Here is a 22,766-nt window from a genome sequence, read left to right as displayed (position 1 = left end):
AAAGCACATAAGCACAAAAAAATCCTTTAAAAAAAAGGAGATAAAGATTCTCTGTGTGTGTAAAAACACTCAATTACTTCCAAGACTGCCTTTAACTGCAAACTCCTTTCCAGAAGTAAATTTCAAACTAAAGTTAGAAAATTTCCCTTCTATCGTAAGTTCATAGTGATTTTAGTGCCATGTACACTTAATTGTAAAAACAAGTCTAAAAATTTTAATCCAAACTTAATGATGTTAAAATTTTCATTTGGCATTTTTTTAATCAAAAATAATGTTCCAATGTAAAATTATGACAAGTAGAAAACAGCAGTGGCCTTAATTTTGTTTGATACTAAATATTCCTAGAAAGACTTAAGCAAGTACTAAATAACATAAAAACAAAATACTCTAATGCCTGTAGATATTCTAGCTTTATCCCTAACACTCTAAAAACAAGCTAAGCTATATGCGATACAGGCAAGTTACATACATTCTGCAAGTAACACTGATTGTTGCCTCCTAAATCAAATTTTAAATGTACTTAGGTGAAAAAGGAGATCTAAAAGAAACTTTAGAGCCCTCAGGTAGTAGCTTCTTGACCATTGGTTTATCATGTTCACAGTTCAGATAAGCTTAAAAATGGAAATAGGAAACCTTAATCAAAGAGTAAGTAGCTTCTACATTGTTACTATAAACGAAGTTTTCAAAACATTTCACTCATCTTATTTGTGGCCCTTAACTAGGCCACGAACAGAAAAAGATTCTAGTAAAGAAGTGTAATAACCAAATACTCTATGGGATCAAAATAAAATATAGGAACAACTGTTCTAGATCTTCCTTTTTTCCTGTATAACTCTAAACATTATCATCTTCTACCAGGCTTTCCATTTTTAGCACATTCTTAGAATCAGAATGCCCCTTATCTGAACTTTATCAGATCAGGTTGGAAATCTATATTTTCAGACAAATTTAAAATGTAAGATTTTTTTTTTATATGAACAATTGACTCTTTAAAGACAGGGAAGCGCCATTCATACTCATCTACTCAGAAAGATGACAAAGAAATCTTTTTCTGAATAAACCATGAATAAAATATTTCTCCAATATATACAACTGTAGAGATTTACTTCAAATCAAAAGCATTAAACTTCATGCTGGTCAATAATCTTTCATATTTTGTATCATGTGACTATGGTAAAAATAGGTTTTGAGTAGCTTTAGGTAATATAACTAAAAGTATGCTAAACATCTTATCTAGAATTTTTAGACGAGAAGTAATAAGCTTTTTGGGTGGGCATGTATATGTAAAGGAGTTTGTCTTTAAAAAGTAACTTTAGTATTCTCAAGTTTTCTGAGTGATAATCTCATTATAAAGTTGGGTGGAAATTAGAGTAACACTGGATAATTCAATCATGCATAGAGACCTTACAGAGTTTGAGTTTTTTTTTTTAAATGCTGGCTTAACAGCAAATCACATGCCTTCACTCATCTCTACAGAACATCAGAAAAGAGTGGTACCTCTCTCAAACTGGCTTCTTAGAGAGCAACAGTAAGAGAAGAAAACAACCATGCAATGGTTATTCAAACCAACCGCTTTTCATACCGGGGTACCTCTAATCCTGTTCTATGAACATTTTTTAAATGTTCAGCCATCCATTGTTTGTGTTCTAATCTAGTACTGGTAAACTGAGCTCCCAAATTTGGTAACAGTCAAAGCCAATTTCTTTTCTTAAGATGAAAACATGTTTTGAAAATAACGTATATCTTCAAGTCACATCTTTTAAGTTCCATTCTTCAAATCCAGGGTATATGCTGAGGCGGCGCTCTGTTAGAGCTTACCAATTATTATACCCACTACCGTTATTATAACATCAAAAATTAGTAATAAAATCCGAGTTGACATTCTAGCACAAAACTTGGTCTAACTACCATCTTTCTCATGAACAGCGCTTCTCTGTTTCAGAAAAGCTCATCTCTGAATTATGCCTACTCACATGAAAAACTGGGAACCATTGGTATGTTTCCCTCGATTTGCCATTGACAAAAGGAACGCTCTGTCATGTTTGAGAATAAAGTTTTCATCTGTTTAAAGAAAAAACAAATTTGTCAGTTTCCAATTGTAAGTCACTTTTAAAGTGTAATGTTCACAGTAACAAACAGAAAGCAAAGGATGAAATTCCTCTTCTGGTCAGTACAGATACTTGACTGAATACTTAGAAAAAAAAATTAAACTAATCAGATCACGAAAGCATAAAAAGACCAAGAAATACTAATTAAAGCCTTGAGAAAAAGACCTTATATTTAATATTTTATACAAACAGCCTTAGAACAGTCATTTTTAGTAGTAACATACTTTGGTTAATTTAATCTTTTAACTTTCGGGGAAACCTAGGAAAGAAATTTTAGAGAAATCTCTATAGTAAAGCTCATTTCCTCCAAATTTCCAATTATCCTGCCTAGTCTACTATGCCCAGGAAGGGCTTATTAATCCTTCCATGTGCTTAATTTCTATATGAAAAATTCACTGCTCAATTGTTTTGAAGCTAGACTATAAGAGCAAAAAATTACATAAATTAAGTTGTAGGGTCATGCCTAAATTAAATTAAATATGTGGAGTCCTTCTAATCAACAGGATAACAACATTACCTAAGGAAGAAAGCCCTGTAAAAACAAAAATTTAAATGACAAAATAGAATTTTAAGATACACAGGGATCTGTCACAGGGAAAGTGGCCTGCAGCATTAGCTCCAATTGCTACATGATAATGGAACCAGCTAAACAGCTGTTTCCTACTAGTACAAAGGAAAAATCTCTTAACGATCACTTAGCAGAAATGCCCTGAAAACTAATTTAAACTTCCTTTTTAACATTCATACAAACAAATCTTTCTTTAGAACAAACAGAAACATAGAAAACTTCGAAAAATAATTACCTTAGGAACAGGCATCTGAAAAGAGTAGTAATCCATTTTCCCCCAAAAGAAATATGAAAGATTATAACACTGAAGCTATTATAGTGTTAAAATCTAGTAATATTGGATTCCACTATAAATCTCTGCAACTGACTTTTCTAAGGCTTTTTGGGGCAAGTGCAATAGTTAGATTTATGCAAATGATACTACTGTAGGAATAAAAGACAATCTCATACTTCTAGTACACAAAGAAAAACATACAAACCTTTGAGAAAGGAGGGAATACCAACTTTTATTCAAACAATATGCTTGGTGTAGGGAAAAAAAACAACAAAAGCTTGACTACAGTCTTTTTCCTGATGTAGAACTAATAACCCATTGAGAAAAGAAAAAGATAGAGATGCATGTATGAAATAAAATACAGAATTTTCCAAGTCTTCAAGCAATATAGAAATCCAGTCACAACCTGACCCAGGCTGTCCATAAGTTTATTAGGAAGGGTGCAAGGGAACAGAATTGGAATTTGTGTTACTGAGCTTTGTTCTCTTACCTTTTCATTTTGCAAAAGACCACATTCTCTATAAACAAAAGAATATGTTGACAGTTTTAGGCAGGAAGATAGGAGTTTTCATGTATATAGTTGCCTAACCTCCATGCTGAAAGTCATGTTTAACCATAAAGTTAGCCTTAATTAATCTTGTCAATTAAAAGCTATATATTATATAATTTATCCCCAAATTCATGCACATAAAGTATTTTCATGCAGCATTAGTTTCATGCAAAAAGTGAACTATAAGTAAACCTCTTCTCATTAAAAGTACATGATCAAACTTGCTTTAATATCAGAACTGAAACAAAAAGACCCTAAAATATTAAGCCTTACCTTTAAAATATCCACCATAAATTGATTCTCCACCTTTTCCATTACCTGCAAATAATGAGCTACATTAAGCCATAATGAAAATTAAAAATATACTTAATACATATAAATTACCTTTTATGGTTTCAATTTGCTGAGGAAACTAACACCTTGTAATTGCTGCAGCTAATCAAAACTTAAAGAATCCTCAATTAAACTGAGTCAAATCCTATTAAAAAATGATATTCACAACCCACTTATTTCAAAGTAATAACACCAACAAAATTCCAAACGAACAAAAGAATTCAGATAGTACTTTGGAGTTCATTATAAGGAAATCTACGGAATAATATTACTAAAATAAAGTACATAAAATCAAAATAAAATGTCTTAGTATTTTGCTTTTTCATACATTATTGGGCTACAATATTCATTCATCCAACAACTATTCACTGACCACCTAGTATTTACATTGTACTCAGAGTGATACAGTATTTACAATTAAAATTAACAGTGAGATAACATTCTAGGAACTGACAGACGGGGTATTAGGAATATAACTTTTAGCTCTACCTTCACTGAAGTCCCCACCCTGAATCATAAAGTTTTTAACCACACGATGGAATGTAGAACCTTTATAACATAACTTCTTCCCAGTTGTTTTCCCAAGGCCTTTCTCCCCTGGAAAAAAAGAAATGAAGTTCAGCTATAAACACATTCCCATGTTGAAGAACTCTGTTAAATCCCTCCTGTGTGCTGGGCACTGAAAGAGATACAAGAAGTACACACAGTGACAATTTAACCTGAATATAAATGTTAAATTGCATGGTACTGACTTTAACATGACACAGGTGATCAAGAAAGATTTAAAAAAAAAAAAAAAAAAAGCCAAACTCATCAAGTCACTTTTGACTCACAGTGACCCTATAGGACAGAGCAGAACTGCCTGGTAGGATTTGCAGACTGTGGCATCTTTCTCCTGCAGAGTAGCTGGTGGGTTCAAACCACTGATCTTTCAGTTAGCAGCCAAGCGCTTAACCACTGTACCACCAGGGCTCCTCAAGAAAGATTAGGGAGGCTTATAAAAGAGAACAAAATCAAAAATTGGTGCAAAGATATGTCTGTGTGCACCAAAGTATAGATTTACAAAAATTAATTTGCTATTTCTATTTTCAAAATTAATATTATATATTTTTTCCTTCCCATTTTTCCTATATATTAAAAAAAAAAAATTGCCATTGAGTCAATTCTGACTCGTAAAAAAAACCAAACCCACTACCGTGGAGTCGATGCCAACTCATAGCAACCCTGAAGGCCAGAGTAGAACTGCCCCATAGGGTTTCCAAGGAGCACCTGGTGGCTTCAAACTGTTGACCTTCTAGTTAGCAGCTGAGCTCTTAAACCCTGTGCCACCAGGGATCCGTATATTTAAAACAGAATCCAATTATACATAACAAAGAACAACTTCATTATGGTCACTATGTTTTGCCTCTCTACCTTCTAACCCTAGATTTCTCATGAAATCTGGAAGGCTGAATTTCTTCATAGTACTGACATTTGTAAAATTCTACCAAGACAATAATTTTCTACTATGCTATTGTTATATAAACTATGATCATAACAAATTATGAATCACACAAAACACTTAATTCTGCTCACGCAGAACCTGCACATGGATCAAGATGCTGTCGTTCAAACAGAATGAGGGGATACTGTGTGGTTTAAAATTGGAAAAGGTGTGCAGCAGGGTTGTATTTTTTCACCTATTTTTTCAACCTGTATGCTGAACAAGTAATTCAAGAAGCTGGACTATGTGAAGAACGAGGCATCAGGATTGGAGGAAGACTCATTAACAACCTGCCATATGCAGATGACACAATCTTGCTTGTCCAAAATGAACATGACTTGAAACACTTACTGATGAAGGTCAAAGGCCATAGCCTTCAACATGGATTATGACTGAACTGAAGAAGAAGGAAAAAAAAAAAAAAATCCTCACAACTGGACCAATAAATAACACCATGATAAATGGAGAAAAAACTGAAGTTGTCAACAATTTCATTCTACTTGGATCAATGATGCCCACGGAAGCAGCAGTTAAGAAATCAAATGACATACTGCATTTGGCAAATGTGCTGCAAAAGACCTCTTTAAAGTGTTAAAGATGTCACTTTGATGACTAAGGTGCACCTGACCCAAGCCGTGGCCTTTCTGATTGCCTCAAATGCATGTGAAAAACTGGACAGTGGAAAAAAGAGACAGAAGAATCTATCCATTCAAATTGTGATGCCCGCGAAGAATACTGACTATCATGCACTGCCAGAAGAACAAACAAATCAGTCTTAGAAGAAATACAACCAGAATGTTCCTTAAAAGTAAAGATGGTGAGAATTTTGGCTAGCTTCCTTTGGACACGTCATCAGGAAAGACAAATTGCTAGAAAAGGACATCATTTTTGGTAAAGTAGAGGGTCAGTGAAAACGAAGGAAACCCTCAATGAAATGGATTGACACAACAGCCACAAGAACAGATTCAAAGATACCAATCATCACGAAGATGGCACAGGACCAGACAACGTTTTGTTCTGTGATACATAAGGTCACCATGAGTCGGAGCTGACTCAACAGCCACTAACGACAACAACAATACAACTACAACGTATAGAGATTTCATTATACAAAGTAGACTCTTACTTTCTTTTTCATTTTGGGGATCATTTCTTTCTCTGCCCTTCCCCTCAAGAAATGCTTCCCTGATTTCATACAGAAGTCAGTGAAAATATTTTTTTTTTTAATTTGCAAAATTCATTTCACAGCCCAGTATTTTTTAAGGAAAATATCTCCTCTGTTAAGCAAGGTAAAACTGATAGTTGTGATTCCTCTCTGGAAATAATTTAATAATCCACTTACCTGAGCATAGGCAAAGGAAGTTTTTGCATGTTTTTGGACATATGTCTGAGAAGAGCTGAAACATAATGCGACCAACTGAAACAAAATACATGAAAAAAATGTGAGTTGATTAAAAGTACCATGTCTTATATAAGAGAAAGAGATAAACAGAATCAGCAAATTGGGAAGGTTCATTTTTTAAACTCGTTTTCATTTTTTAAAAGATTTAATGGGTACTTGTGCAGACTGTGCTTCTTAGCTTATGAGACTAAATGGGCAGCTCCTGTTCAGAGGTGAGATGAGAAGGCAGAGAGGGACAGGGGCTGGCTGAATGGACAAAGGAAACACAGGGTGGCAAAAAGGAGTGTGCTGTCACATTACAGGGAGAGCAACTAGGGTCACATAACAATGTGTGTATAAATTTTTGTATGAGAAACTAACTTGAACTGTAAACTTTCACTTAAAAGCACAAATAAAAAATAAATAAAAAAGATTTAATGGGGAAGAATTTGACTGTGCAATACCAACTTAACAATAACTTCACACTCCGTTTGCTAGTGTTAAAATTCACATACAGCCAAAGTGGTTCTTGCCCTAAAATTGTAGGATTTTAAACGTTTAAAAGGAACTTACATTATTAGATCCATTTTAATAGATTCCCCTACCTGAGCTATTAATCTTCTTTACAAGTATCCTGAATAACAGACTATTATTAGATCTATGCCTGGATCCCTCTAGTGATGAGAACATAAAACAGTCATTCTGCCAGTACTGTTAAAAGGAAGTTCTTCTGTCCTGTATTTCCAGCTTTCTGCCTTAACTCAGAACTGTCTACAGCCAGTCTCCTAAAATGCACCATCCACACTTCACTTAAAATTCACATTCTATTCTCTGAGAAAGTAGAAAGAAAGAAAAAAACTCCTTTACAATAAAGAGGAAATGAGAAAGAAAGACCAAGGATGCAACTTCAATTTAACTATGTCGTAGAGAAGTGGTTCGCAAACTTTTTGGTCTCAGTACTCCTTCAAACTCTTAAAAATTATGGAGCTTTTGTTTAATCCAGTTGTATCTGCTGATACTATATTTGATATTAAAACCGAGAATTTTTTCCAACACTAGAATATAGCAAAACATTCCATTAGCTGTCAGAGCGATGACATCACATATCATGTAATCTGGAGAACTCCACTGTACACTTGTGAAACAATGAGAATGCAAAAGGCAAAGACTACCTTAGTATTTTATAAAAATACGTTGAACTTGCAGACCACCTGAAAGAATCTCAAAAAGAAAGAAGGGAGTTTTGATTTACAGTCACTCCCCTGAGTCCCTTTCCCCCTTATTCTACAAATTTTTTCCATTATTAACATTTTTATTTACTCAAAGAAACTTACAGAATACATTAAAATTAAATGCAGGCCAAGCATAAGACATTTTTAGTATAGATACAAAATGACTTTCGATATACTCTAACATCACAAGATTTTCATTTATTCCTAGCCATGTCGGTCAGTTCCTTTGAAGACAAAACAAGGATACTGCATTACAGACATCCTTAAGGGATAAAAAGTGGGATAATGACGTCATATGGGAAAACTTGCCTGTGTCAACACTTTGGCTATAGCTTTAACTAACAGAGTCTAATTTTAAAGAAATTTCAAATCCTCCTATCTAATCTTGATATCCAAGGGATTAAAGAAAAGATGGGACAAGGAAGCAAAAAGGAAGACTTTTAAGTAGGCAGCAATGTTAACGTCTATTCAGAGTTTTAAAAATGCATATAGTATCAGTAGTACTGAATAGATGAATGAATGAATTCATCTTTTGAATGAACGAATAAGATCTTAGGAAAATTTATTACTCAACACTACTTATAATGTAGTGGGATTTAGAAATCCTTTAGAATTAGTCATTACTATCAAAAATATTCTTTTATATATAAAAAATTTATTCCAATGGAATGGAATGAAGCCCTGGATAAGAAAAAGAACAAAGTGGGAGGCCTCGCTCTACCTGATTTTAGAACCTATTATACAGCCACAGTAGTCAAAACAGCCTGGTACTGGTACAACAACAGACACACAGACCAATGGAACAGAATTGAGATTCCAGATATAAATCCATCCACATATAAGCAGCTGATATTTGACAAAGGCCCAGTGTCAGTTAATTGGGGAAAAGATGGTCTTTTTAACAAACGGTGCTGGCATTAACTGGATATCCATCCGGAAAAAAAATGAAACAGGACCCATACCTCACACCATGCACAAAAACTAAGTCCAAATGGATCAAAGAGCTAAACATAAAGTCGAAAACGATAAAGATCATGGAAGAAAAAATAGGGACAACGTTAGGAGCCCTAAAACAAGGCATAAACAGAATACAAAACATTACTAAAAATGACAAAGAGGAACCAGATAACTGGGAGCTCCAAAAAATCAAACACCTACGCTCATCTAAAGACTTCACCAAAAGAGTAAAAAGACCACTTACAGACTGGGAAAAAATTTTCAGCAACGACATCTCTGACCAGTGCCTGATCTCTAAAATCTACATGATTCTGCTAAAACTCAACCACAAAAAGACAAACAACCCAATCAAAAATTGGGCAAAGGATATGAACAGGCACTTCACTAAAGAAGGCATTCAGGTGGCTAACAGATACATGAGGAAATGCTCTTGATCATTAGCCATTAGAGAAATGCAAATTAAAACTACAATGAGATTCCATCCTACTCCAACAAGGCTGGCATTAATCCAAAAAACACAAAATAATAAATGTTGGAGAGGCTGTGGAGAGATTAGAACACTTATACACTGCTGGTGGGAATGTAAAATGATACAACCACTTTGGAAATCGATTTGGCGTTTCCTTAAAAAGCTAGAAATAGAACTACCATACGACCCAGCAATCCCACTCCTCGGAATATATCCTAGAGAAATAAGAGCCCTTACACAAACAGATATATGCACACCCATGTTTACTGCAGCACTGTTTATAATAGCAAAAACATGGAAGCAACCAAGGTGCCCATCAACGAATTAATGGATAAATAAATTGTGGTATATTCACACAATTGAATACTATGCATCAATAAAGAACAGCGAGGAATCTGTGAAACATTTCGTAACATGGAGGAATCTGGAAGGCATTATGCTGAGTGAAATTAATCAGTTGCAAAAGGTCAAATATTGTATAAGACCACTATTATAAGAACTTAAGAAATAGTTTAAACTGAGAAGAACACATTCTTTTGTGGTTACGAGATGGGGGAGGGAGGGGGGTGGGAGAGGAGTATTTACTAATTAGATAGTAGGTAAGAACTACTCTAGGTGAAGGGAAGGACAACGCTCAATACAGGGGAGTTCAGCACAACTGGACTAAACCAAAAGCAGCTTCCTGAATAAACCGAATGCTTCAAAGGTCAATGAAGCATGGGCAGGGGTTTGGGGACCACAGTTTCAGGGGACATCTAAGTCAATTGGCAAAATAAAATCTATTAAGAAAACATTCTGCATCCCACTTTGAAGAGTGGCGTCTGGGGTCTTAAACTCTAGCAAGCAGACATCCAAGATGCATCAATTGGTCTCAACCCAGCTGGATCAAAACAGAATGAAGAACACCAAGGACACAAGGTAATTACGAGCCCAAGAGACAGAAAGGGCTACATGAACGAGAGACTACATCATCCTGAGACCAGAAGAACTAGATGGTGCCCGGCCACAACCGATGACTGCCCTGACAGGGAACACAACAGAAAACCCCTGAGGGAGCAGGAGATCAGTGGGATGCAGACTCCAAATTCTCATAAAAAGACCAGACTTAATGGTCTGACTGAGAGTAGAAGGACCCCAGGGGTCATGGTCCCCAAAACTTCTGTAGGCCCAGGACAGGAACCATTCCCAAAGCCAACTCTTCAGACATGGACTGAACTAGACAATAGGTTGGAGAGAGATGCTGATGAGGAGTGAGCTCCTTGCATCAGGTGGACACTTGAGACTATGTTGGCATCTCCTGTCTAGAGGGCAGATGGGAGGGTGGAGGGGGCTAGAAGCTGGCAAAATGGTCACAAAAAGAGAGACTGGAAGGAGGGAGCAGGCTGTCTCATTGGGGGAGAGTAACTGGGAGTATGTAGTAAGGTGTATGTAAGTTTATAAGTGAGAGACTGACTTGATTTACAAACTTTCACTTAAAGTACAATAAAAATTATTTAAAAAAATTTATTCCAAGAAATTATCTCTATGCCAATAAACACATTGCTTTCTAATGGTAGAACTAAAATCGACACTGGTTAGTATAAGCATTAGAATGGTTATGTGGTACAGAGTAAGACTGGTTTCCAACCTTAATCTGAACATATTAACATGCAGTTCCTTAAATATAACAAAGGTGGGGAGCAATATCAAGATTAATCAGCTAACATCAAAACATTTTAAATTTTGGCTACAGAAAGGAAAAAGCCAAGACACTGTTATGCCTTATTGTAGATCCTGATTCGGCCACTTGGTGGCAGGAATGAAATCAGTATCTACCAAGAATTTGGATAAAACCCAAAATTCACTTTTCAGTAGTAGTAGTTTTTTGTTCTCAGAAACAGCTGTGCCGGAATTGCAGACTGCGATGCTGAAATTATGGACATAAAATATATAGTAACTGGAAAAGGGAACACTAGAGAAAATATTATAGGAGCTGACACACAGCAGAAGACAAGAAACAGCACATAGACAATTAAAAGCAAGACATGAAGAAAAAGCCAAAGGTAGAAACAGATCATAGTGGGAGGCATAGAACAAAATCCAGGAGGAAATTTAGGGACAGGAGCAGCATTTCAACAGAATTGGGCCATTTACTCAAACATCATTTCCTGAGAGATTCCCCTTGTGTCAGGAATCCAACAGTAAATGACACACAGTGCCTGACTTTCTGGGAGCTCACATCTTAGCTGGAAATGACGGACACAAACACAGTTGCTACACAATGTGACAAGCCATAAGCAGTGTGAACAATTACGTCCAACCTAGGACTGAGTGATGTATCTGAGGCCAGGGACATAGGGACCATGTCTGTTATACTCACGACTGTATTCCCACCGGAGCCCTGGTGGCACAGTGATTAAGCGTTTGTTCAGCTGCTAACCACAAGGTCGGCAATTCAAATCCAACAGTCGCTCCTTGGAAACCCTATGGGGCAGTTCTACTCTGTCCTATAGGGTTGCTATGAGTCAGAATCAACTCGATGGCAACGGGTTTTGGTACCTACCCCCCCCCCCCACTGACTTGTACAATGCCTGGTACAAAATGCTCAATAAAAAAATACATGAATAATAATAACAAAAGCACTTGAAACAAAATTATTCAAAGATGTTATTGCTAGCTGCCATCAAGTCAGACCCTGACTCATGGTAGCCCCATGTAGACACTGCCCTGTTTTGTACCATCTCTTGATCAGTTGGGGATCAAACTGTTGTGATCCATAAGATTTTCACTGGCTGATTTTTGGAAGCAATCCTGGTTGTATTAGTCTAGAAACCTGTTCAGAATCAAAGCAACATGCAAGACTCTACTGACAAGCAGGTGGTGGCTACCACGAAGTGCACTGACGTCGGCAATCGAATTCAGGTCTCCTGCATGGAAAGCGAACATTCTACCACTGAACCATCAATGCCACAAAGACAGAGAGCAATAAAATATACTTTCACAAATGAAGAAACATCTAAATATACAGATCAACACCAACACATAGCCTAATAAAACAATTTATTTTCAGAGATATAAAGAAAAAAAAATCCTTCCAGCATCCAGTAGAATCATGTCATCCACAAAGGAAAAAAAAAAAAAAAATTAGGCCAGCTTCAGATCCCCTTATATTAGAAACTGGAGAGAACAGAACACTGTCTACCATCTTAAAGGAAATAATAGGCTGTGAACCAAGAATTCTATACTAGCAAAGGAAACACACTAATTAGATTTTATCCTAAAAATCTGTCTGAACGTATATCCCTGAAATATGTCCCAAATAATTAATGAATGAAGAGAAGCTAGTAGGACAAGAATGGCAATGAGTGGTCAATCCATTACAACACAGAATTAAACCTAAATGATTATAGTAAAAAAATGAACCAAACTCGTTGCTGTCGAGTCGATTCTGACTTATAACAACCCTATAGGACAGGGTAGAACTGTCCCACAGGGTTTCCAAGGACTGGCTGGTGGATTTGAACTGCCGACCTCTTGGTTAGTAGCCAAGCTCGTAACCATTGTGCCACCAGGGCTCCTAAATAACTACGGTAGTTACGTGTATAAAACAATGTAAATGTTATAGCTATTGGGAACAGTTACATAATAGACAAAAAAATTCCCTATTTTTATGTACCTTCTAAAAATGTTCTTTCTTTCTTTTGAATAGGTAATGTTCTCATGATTCGAAAATCAAATAGCAGATTATGAAGGATGTAAGCAATCAGAAACTAACAACTGTTGGCAATGATGTGGGGAAATTGGAACCCTTATCTATTGCTGGCAGGAATACAAAATGGGACAGCCATTGTAGAAAACAGTATGGTGGTTCCTCAAAAAACTTAAAATAGAACTACCATTTGACCCAGCAATTCCACTCCTAGGTATGTACCCTAAAGACTTGAAAGCAGAGACTCCAAAAGAGACTTTCACACCAATGTTTACTGCAGCACTGTCCACAATAGCCCAAAGGTGGAAACAACCTAAATGCCTATCAATGGATGAATGGATAAACAAAATGTGATACATACACACAACAGAATACTACTCAGCCAGTAGGAGAAATAAAATCTTGATACATACTACAGTATGGATGGAACTTGAAGACATTATGCTCAGCAATATAAACCAATCGCAAAAGGACAAATATTGTACGACCTCACTTAAACAAAAAGACAAGAGAACGGAAATATACAGAGACCAAAGCTTATTAGTGGTTATCAGGGGTGAGGTGGAGGGGGAAAGGGGAGTTAAACGGTGACAGAAAAATTGCATTGATTAAGGGAAGGGTTGCACAGCTGATTACGTAATTGCTGTCAATAAGTTGCACACTTGTAAAAAGCTCAATTGCCAGAAGTTGTGTGACAGATATATTTACAACAATGACAAAAAAAAAAAAAAAGAGTAGCTGCTGAAGCTGCTTATGTACAACCATATACCTCATGGGATTTGGTTTCTTGATTTGGAGGTTTAGGATCATGGTTTCATGGGACATCCCAGTTAACTGGCCTAATAATATGTTAGTGCTTCTGTTCTACCTCTTAGTTCACCGTGCAGTGCCTGGGGTCTTAAGAGCTTGCAAGCTGCCATACAAGGCACAACAATTGTTCTCTATTCACCTGGAGCAACAAAGGAAGAAGGAGAGTCAGGAATAGGAGGAGGATATGGAATGTAGGGCTACCTGGCTCCAGGAATAACTGCCTCCTTTGCCATGAGACCAGAAAAACTGGATGGTGCCCAGTTACCATTACTGAACATTTTGATCAAAGATTCCATAGACGAATCCTAATCAAAACATGGGAAACGCAGAACAGAATTTCAAATATTCATGGACTCTAGACTTTCTAGAGCCATGGAGGGTGGATGAACCCCTGAAACTACTGCCCTAAGGTATAATCTTTAAACCTTAAACCAAAAACAGCCCCTGAAGTCATCTTAAAACTGAACAACAGTTTAGCTTAACTAATAAAAAAGGTCTGCCTTAAGCATTATGCTTAAGAATTATCAAACTGGTAACAGCAACTTGGAAAATTAGATAGGAACCTTAAGGGACCGTGAGTTGATGTTAATGAGAGAGGAACAACTCAAAAAACGAGGGTGCACAACTCAAAGAATGTAATCGATGCCCCTAAATTGTACATGTAGAAACTGTCGAATTGGTGTATGTTTTGCTGGGTATCTTCTCAATGACAAGATCAATAAAATGTAGGGAAAAAAATGTAAAAAAAGAATGTAACCAATGTCACTGAACAATTTGTATAGAAATTATTGAATGGGAACCTAAACTGCTGTATAAACCTTCACCAAAAACAGAATACAAATATTTTAAAAAAAAATCAAAAAGTAGAAAAGTAGAGAAAGGTATAAAACGAGAGATCTTGTTTCCATCCCTGTCAACAGGTAATCACTTTTATCGATTTCTTGTGTATTTTTCCAGTTTTTCTTCGTACATGCAAGCAAATATTGAAATACTTTTTTAAGTATGTTATGTACACTGCATTGCACCTTACTTTTCTCACATAATAGAGCTTTTAGTGCTGGCAGTGTAAAAATAATTAAAACAACTGGAGGGAGGCAGTGGGAAATCACAGTATCGATAAAAACCAGTAAGAGGGGGTTGAGTTGATTGATGCGAGAAAGTACATTTCTTCGTATCTCATAGTGAGAGTCAATAACAGGCTTTGCTGCAGTAGATTAAAGAGGAACTATGGATTTAAGCACACTAAAGTTACATTTGCAGAACTAAAAATATATCAAACATCTTTCAAGTTACTGTTGGGGGGGATGACACAAGGAATCCACAGTAAAAGATATAAAATAAATAGTAAGAAACATTAACAAGATATAAGACCAAAACAGCTCTTTAATTATTTAGACAGACGGCATATGAATCAACACCCAGCTAAAAGTATCCTGCAGATATGTTTAGAAAAAACAGTTCTATATCACTCTCAATTAGGGTACCAAGTTGAAACCAAAAGCTCAAAGAGAATTTATTGATTGGCTTATGTCGTTAGTTGACAAAGATACTGGTACAGATCAGAGAAACAAAGAGGTATAAGAAACAGGATATCAGGGAATGAAGCCAGATCCTAGAGCTTCCAGGCATCTCATGGTCAAGTGTTAAACACCACTTCCTTATCCCAGTAAGTGCATACAGCCCTACATATTTTCATTAACAAATAAAACTTAAGATAAATTCATCATTCAGCTCAGGAAGATTTTTTTAAAAAGCAATAAATAAACCTAAGGAAAACAGAAAAGCTGAAGCTGAAATTAATGAATTAGGAAACAGATATTACACTTGATCAATTCCCAAAACTGGTTCTTTCAGGAAAAAAAAGGTAAGAGGAATACACAAATTTAGGAAAAAGAATTATAATACAGACTACAACTTCATGTTGATACGGACTATCAACATACCTAAGAAAAAAACTACAATGCTGTTAAGTCTTGTTCCTTTAATTATCTGCTCTTGTAACTACCCAAAAAGGATGTTCTTCCATAAGTGTCCTTATATGAATGAATTACTTCTAATCTTCTAGTAAATAGGGTTTCCATCAAACCCTGGCTGAGAATTTGCATTTCCATCCCAGATATACTGAATCAGAATCTATATTTTAGCAAGATCCCCAGGTGACTTTTACATATAATAAACTTCGAGAACCCCTGCACTAAACCCAGCACTAGTGGTTCTCAAAACTGGTCCCTAACCAGCGGCATTAGCACCATTTTTTAAAACTGCAAATTCTCGGCAGGAGTTCAGAAGCCCTGCAAGTAACATTTAAGTGTAACACTATCTCAACTATTTCAGAGCTTGGCAAAAGATTAAAAAACTTAACAAATTTTATGAAGCAAAATAACACTGAAACCAAGGCCGGGGAAAGATTATGCAAAACAAATTAAAAACTCTATATAACAATCTCACTTAAAAAAAAGAAAAAACACTATCCAACATTAGGAAACCATCAGCATACCACATATATGCTCAGACACTCTTCAAATCAACAGCCAGCATTATGTTTAAGTGTAAAAAACCAGTATAGTCTTAATCCCATTAAAGAAAGGAACAAGCTGAAAGTCCTTGTTAGAATCCTTATTTTTTTTAACACTTTCTAAGAATTCTAGCCAGTGTAAGTAGAAAAGAGAATGATATGAGGTATACAAATTAAAAACAGCAAATTTATTATTATTTGAAAGACATACCTATATACTGCACAACACAAAAGAACCCACTGAAATTTAGTAGAGATTGAAGTTGTTCATATTTATCTTACGATGAACAAGAACTAGTGGGAAAGGTAATGGAATAAAAATAGCATTCTCAAAAGCAACAAAAACCAAAAGCCAGAAGAGTGTGGGACCTATGGGGAAAAACACATCCCTCAAAAGTTAAACACATAATTACCGTATGATCCAACAACTCCACTTTTAGGTACACAGGTAGCCCCCATCTTACGATGTATTCAAATTACGATGACCAGCACTTAAAACCGCGCATTTTTTTAACTTGTACATCTTTAGTAACATGTGCTACACAAGATGCTGCAGTATGTAATTTGCTGATGTCATCATTCACATCCAAATCCCAAAGATAAGTAAAGACTGGATTTATAAAGACACAGATAATAAAAGGCAACAATAATGAAAACTTAAAAAAACAAAAAAAGGTATTCTACCTACCTCAGAACCAACTTAAGATGGAGGAAGCCCTTGCTGGAACAGAACCTCGTAAGTTAGAGACTGTCTATATACTGAAAAGACTTGAAAGCAGCGCCTCAAGTCACCTGAGTCTTGCCCTTTCTAGTCAGAGCTCCTTTCTGCCTGTGATGGTTAAGATTGTGTGTCCACTTGGCTGGGCCATGATTCTCAGTGTTTATATGTGATCACTCCCATGATTGAATCTGCTGTGAGTAGCCAATCAGCTGAAGGGGAGTTTCCTGGGGGGTATGGTCTGCATCTAAACATAACCAGACATTCTGGCCTCTTTGCTCACTCTGGATCCTGCAGCTGCCTCCTGTTTGCCTGACCTCTGGTTCTTGGGACTTGACCTATCAGCTTATTGGCAGATCTTGGAATCTGTCAATCTTCACAGCCTGAGAGCGGGAGCCCCACTCTCCGACCTGCCAATCTTGGGTTCGCCAGCCCTGGCAGGTACATGAATTGAGAGAAGCCTCTATCCTGACACATGGACTTGGGACGTTTCAGCCTCTACAACTGCGTGAGCCATTTCCTTGATATAAATCTCTCTATATATGTATTTATTCACTTTACCGGCTTTGCTTCTCTAGAGAACCCAGCCTAAGACACCATCTACCTAAAAAAATCTTTTTATTTCCAATTTGCATTCACTCTTTTTTCCCAGTAAGATAAGTGTTTGCTAGGTACCTGATCATCTGTGTAAGTGCTATGTTCTATGAGAGTTTAGGTTGAACGATACACCCTCTGGAAAGCTTTAAGACTCTCCAGAGCTGAAGGATAACAACCTTGGTTTCCATTCTCCTCAAAACTCTAAGTAAATGATAAACAAATCAAAACTGTAAGAAACCATACTTACAGTATGAAAGATAGCTCACACCGCTAATGTCAGAATTCTCTCTCAACAACTCTGGAAAAGTAACAGAAAAGAACAGGGACTCAAACTGGTTGGGGTTAGAAGAGGAAAACAAGCTAGCCTATGTTAAAGCAAAAAAGTGACGGAAAAAAAAATCTATGTATATTTTACTTGGAGTCTTGGGGCAGAGGAAGGAAAGGTAAAGGAAGACGCATGTTGCTATGACACTGAAACACTTTCAGAAAACTAACAAGAAAGGCCTGTAATCTACTGGAGAAAAAAAAAAAAAAAAGCCCATGAAAACACTGTGAATACAACGGTCCAGGCAGCTATCATTCCACTGTGCATAGGGTCACTGTGAGTCAGGCTGACTTGATGGTAGCTAATAACAACAAAGTGAACTTTCTCCTCTCCGAATCCCTATAAAAACCCCGAAGAGTTTGCCTCAAACCATCCAGTCAGGGTTGGTGTTATTACTGGGATTTTCCTAACCCTAAGGAAAAAGAAAAAAATTCCTTCTTGCTTGTAGAAACCTGAAACAAGCTTTTTCTAAAAATGTAAACAAAGAGGCTTAATCTACAAGGGTCTGTCTGCATTAATACGTTAATATGAGAGTTCCTGACTTGGCTCAGGACCCACGCTCACGGCCACGCACTAATTAAAGCAGTCTGTACCAGATGCTATGCTAGGTGTTTTACAAACGCAGTCTGCTCTGTAATAACATGATAGAATTTTAAAAAACATTGCCATTACCAAAAATCATGTATAAAAACAACTGTTTCCATAGGAAAAAAGGAGATGAGGGACAAGGGAACTTTAGATTGCAGTAAAAATGAGTTTTTTTCTTTAGGAGTATTAATGATAAAGGCATAATTTTGGCTCTAAGTGTGTGTTACAAAACCTGAACATAACTAAGAAAATCTTACAAATGATCACACCTCACCTTTGCCCCCCTTCCTAGCACTGTCATGAGCACAGTCCTGTGGCCTTTCAAATCCCTGTTATGACAGACAAGTGGCAGTGCTGTGCAACTACCCTTCCCTCCCACGTTACTAGTTTCCCACCTGGTTATCTGATTATAACACAAACAGCAGTCTGCCCGATTAAAAATGATGTCCTTAATTAATCCATCCCATTACAGTAAATTCATGTTACAAAAACACACTGCTATAATACAGGTGGCTGTATTACTTAATTCTCCCCATATTATTATGTGGACATTATTACACTGAAGAGGAGCCCTGGTGGCACAGTGGTTAAAGTGCTCAGCTGCTAACCAAAAAGTCAGCGGTTCGAAGCTACCAGCCGCTCTGCAGGAGGGAGATATGGCAGTCTGCTTCTGTAAAGACTGACAGCCTTAGAAACCCTACGGGCAGTTCTTCCCTTGTGTATTAAATAAAAAACCCAAACCCACTGCCGTCGAGTCAATTCCAACTCACAGCAACCCTACAGGACAGAACAGAACTGTCCCACAGTTTCCAAGGAACGGCTGGTAGATTCGAACTGCCGACCTTTTGGTTAGCAGCCGTAGCTCTTAATCACTATGTCACCAGGGTTTCTACTCTATCTATAGGGTCACTGTAAGTCAGAATTGACTTGACAGCAGTGGGTTGGGTATTACACTGAAGACCTATTTTACTTAAGAGCATGTAAGAATGGAGATCTTTTAAATAATGCCGGCCACTGCATCCAGCTACTCTACTCATGAGGTTATGACCCAAGGTGAGCCTGAGATAGGTGATGCAGCTCTCCTACTCCTGCAGTACAAATCAGATCCCACAAGGCATCTCAAGGTATGAGCTAGTTTGAGTGTGGTCTAAGGTTTAAAGAGTAATTTTGAATATAGGCAAATTTTGCCATGTTTAGAATCACATTAAGACAAAGCTGTATAGTATTTCCACTTTAAACCAAAAAAACCAAACTCACTGCAGTTGAGTCGATTTTGACTCACAGCGACCTATGCGACAGAGTAGAACTGCCACATGGAATTTCCAAGAAGAACCTGGTGAATTCAAACTGCTGACCTTTGGTGAGCAGCCGTAGCACCTAACCACTACGCCACCAGGGTATCCATTCCATTTTACAGAGAGGTTAAATGGCTTGCCCAAGGTCTTAACTAGCACTGAAACATCTGACTCCTAAGTTGTCTCTTTACTTAAAACTAATTTTTTAGTATCACTACAAAATCTTTTACAATGTTTACTGTGGACACGTTTTCAATTCAGTTTCCGGGATCCAGATGACTCAAGCAGTAAGATAAAATACCCATTTCAATTGCATCCCCATTTTTATTTCTTTTGATAAATTGCCAGGGTTTTATGACATTGCTCTGAGGCCCAAATAAGGAAGAAATTCCCCAGTCACTCATTCCTTTAAGGAAAACTACTCTGGTTATCACTTTCAAAAATCAAGTTTAAACATCAAATAAAAAACGAGGAATGTTCTATTTTAAAAAGGTGAAGGACGATGGTATCTTTTAAAATGTCAATGTCATAAAAGACAAAAAAAAAAAAAAAAAGAGGTTGTTGATATGTTCCAGATTAAAGGGAGCGAAAGAGGTAGCATAGTGGTTAAATGCTACAACTGCTAACCAAAAGGCCGGCAGTTCGAATCCACCAGGTGCTCCTTGGAAACTCTATGGGGCAGTTCTACTCTGTCCTACAGGGTTGCTATGAACTGGAATCAACTCGATGGCAACGGGTTTGGTTTTGTTTTTTAAAGAGGCATGACAGTTAAATGTAATATCTCACCCCTAGATTGGATTTTGCGTTGGAAAGACTGCTATAAATATTATTACTAGGTCAACTGACAAAAATGGGATATAGATGGTAGATTATTTTATTAATGTAAATTCATAAAGTTGAAAACTACTGTGAAAATACCTACTCCTTACTTATCGACGATCTTTGTTATCCAATGTTTCACATTTATGACAACAGTAAAAATGTACTACCCATTTTGCACATTAACAATGTATGTCTGGCAGTAAAGAATGCTGAGGGCCAAGGCAAAAATAACATTGGCTGTGATGGTTAAGGTTATGTGTCAACTTGGCTGGGCCACGATTTTCAGTGGTTTGGCAGTTGTGGGATGAAGTAATTTGGCAGTTACATAATGATGTATAGGCGGCACTGGGTTGGGTTTTGGTTTTATAATGATGTGGTCATTCTCCATTTTCACATAATGCCATTTTCCGCGTAACAACCTGGTCTTTGGAACCTAACCTGTCGATAAGTGAGTGGTGGGTGTATGTAAAAAAATCCCTATTCACAACAAAATATTCATGAACAAAGGGCTGTGATACAGGTAACTTACCCTCAAGTGGTCCAGAAGAAAATGATGTGTACGCAGAGGGAAATAAAGAGATGAAAAAAGCAAATGGGATAAACTGTGAATACATGAATCTGGGTAAAGGGCAGATGGGCATTCTTTTTCCTGCAGTTTTTCAACTTTTTAAAATTATTTCCAAACAAGTTTTTTAAAAGTTTGTGGATAAAGCCCAAAGTTTGAGTTCTGTAAAAGCATTAGTCTACAACAGCAGTTCTCAAACTTTTTAGTCTTGGAATGTTTTATATTCTAAACTACTCAGGACTCTGAAGAAGTTTTTAGATGGGTTATCGATGGCACAAATTGTTAAGCACTTGGCTACTAACTGAAAGGGTGGTGGTTTGAATCTACCTGCAGGTGCCTTAGAAGAAGCCTGGCGAGCTACTTCTGGAAGATCACAGCCATTGAAAACCCTGTGGAGCACAATTCCACTCTGAAACACATGGAGTCGCCATAAGTCAGAACCAATTCAACTGCAACTGGTATATCTAATATTTATCATCTCAGAAATTTAAACATATCCATTTTTAAACAGAAGTATTAAACTCATTCTATGTCATCATAAATATTTTTAGTAATTTCTATTTTCGAAAATAAGGAATTTAGAGAGATGTTTTACATTTTCTCAAATCTCTTCAATGTCTGACTCAATAGACAACAGCTAGATTCTCCAATCTGCTTCTGCATTCAATCTGTGTGACATCACATGCCATGTAGCCTCTGAGAAACTTTATCGTACACTGAAGAATGGGAGTAAAACAAACCAAAGAACATCCTAAGTTTGACCCTGAGTCTCACACTTTGTAAACCACAGGTCTACACTAAGCCTCCTACTACAATGTCGCAAGTGTGACAACCGTAATATATTCTACAATACCTAGCACAGACATTCTGAAATAACAGAGGGTTATTAGTTTTAAAACCATACCTTAAGCAGAAAGAAACACCCTCCAAGGGTAATAGCTCGTATTTAATCAGACGCCACAATTCAAAGGTAGCTTTTAAAAGTGTTTTAGCTATCTTTACCTCTAGTCAACCGGAGGCTTTGTAATTAGCGACATGAATGTTAGAGACTGGCTTTTATTGATAAATTAATGATGTTCAGAATATAGTAAAAACATTTACAGCATACCATACCCTTGCATTAACAGGACATTTGAGTCTCAAGACTCTTTCACCCTTTGGAATGGAGTTTAAGGTTCGATCTACCAAAAAGGTCTTAGTCTAGTCACTGATTTTGGAGGATTCTGGCTGTCCAATGCTGAAAGATTCACATGATAATTTTTGAAAGGCAAGAATCTTTCAAAAAAGGAGTGGTTACAGCACTGAAAATGACAGAACTGGAATTTCATCAAACTTACTGGTTGTATAACGTGGGTGTGTGTGTACTTGCCTGTCAGTAAATGTCTATGTGGCAAAATGTAGCTTATTCATTGTACCCTGGTAGCAAGACTGTGACAGGTGTGAACTACAGCCCTCGCTATCCTTATTGGTGACTCCCAATATCTACTA

The 22,766-nt window shown here is 36.8% G+C and overlaps 1 protein-coding gene across 8 annotated transcripts in view; it reads right to left on the bottom strand.

The window, feature by feature from the left end:
- Positions 1-22,766, bottom strand: part of NKTR (natural killer cell triggering receptor) — a 59,627-nt gene that overhangs the window by 29,254 nt on the left and 7,607 nt on the right. For 3 of the 8 annotated variants that reach the window (XM_049863441.1, XM_049863442.1, XM_049863443.1), the window contains exons 3-7: positions 17,931-17,981; positions 6,659-6,733; positions 4,323-4,430; positions 3,774-3,818; positions 1,974-2,061 (exon numbers count right to left, since the gene is read on the bottom strand). In XM_049863441.1, the coding sequence (XP_049719398.1) occupies positions 1,974-2,061; positions 3,774-3,818; positions 4,323-4,430; positions 6,659-6,733; positions 17,931-17,981 (367 nt within the window). Of the gene's footprint in view, positions 1-1,973; positions 3,819-4,322; positions 4,431-6,658; positions 6,734-17,930; positions 17,982-22,766 lie in introns of those variants that run through there. The other 5 variants (XM_049863444.1, XM_049863445.1, XM_049863446.1 and 2 more) reach the window with 4 other exon arrangements.

Source organism: Elephas maximus, chromosome 20 (assembly GCF_024166365.1).
Source record: "Elephas maximus indicus isolate mEleMax1 chromosome 20, mEleMax1 primary haplotype, whole genome shotgun sequence".
Lineage (NCBI taxonomy): Eukaryota > Metazoa > Chordata > Mammalia > Proboscidea > Elephantidae > Elephas > Elephas maximus.
This window is presented reverse-complemented; position numbering and strand designations above follow the sequence as displayed.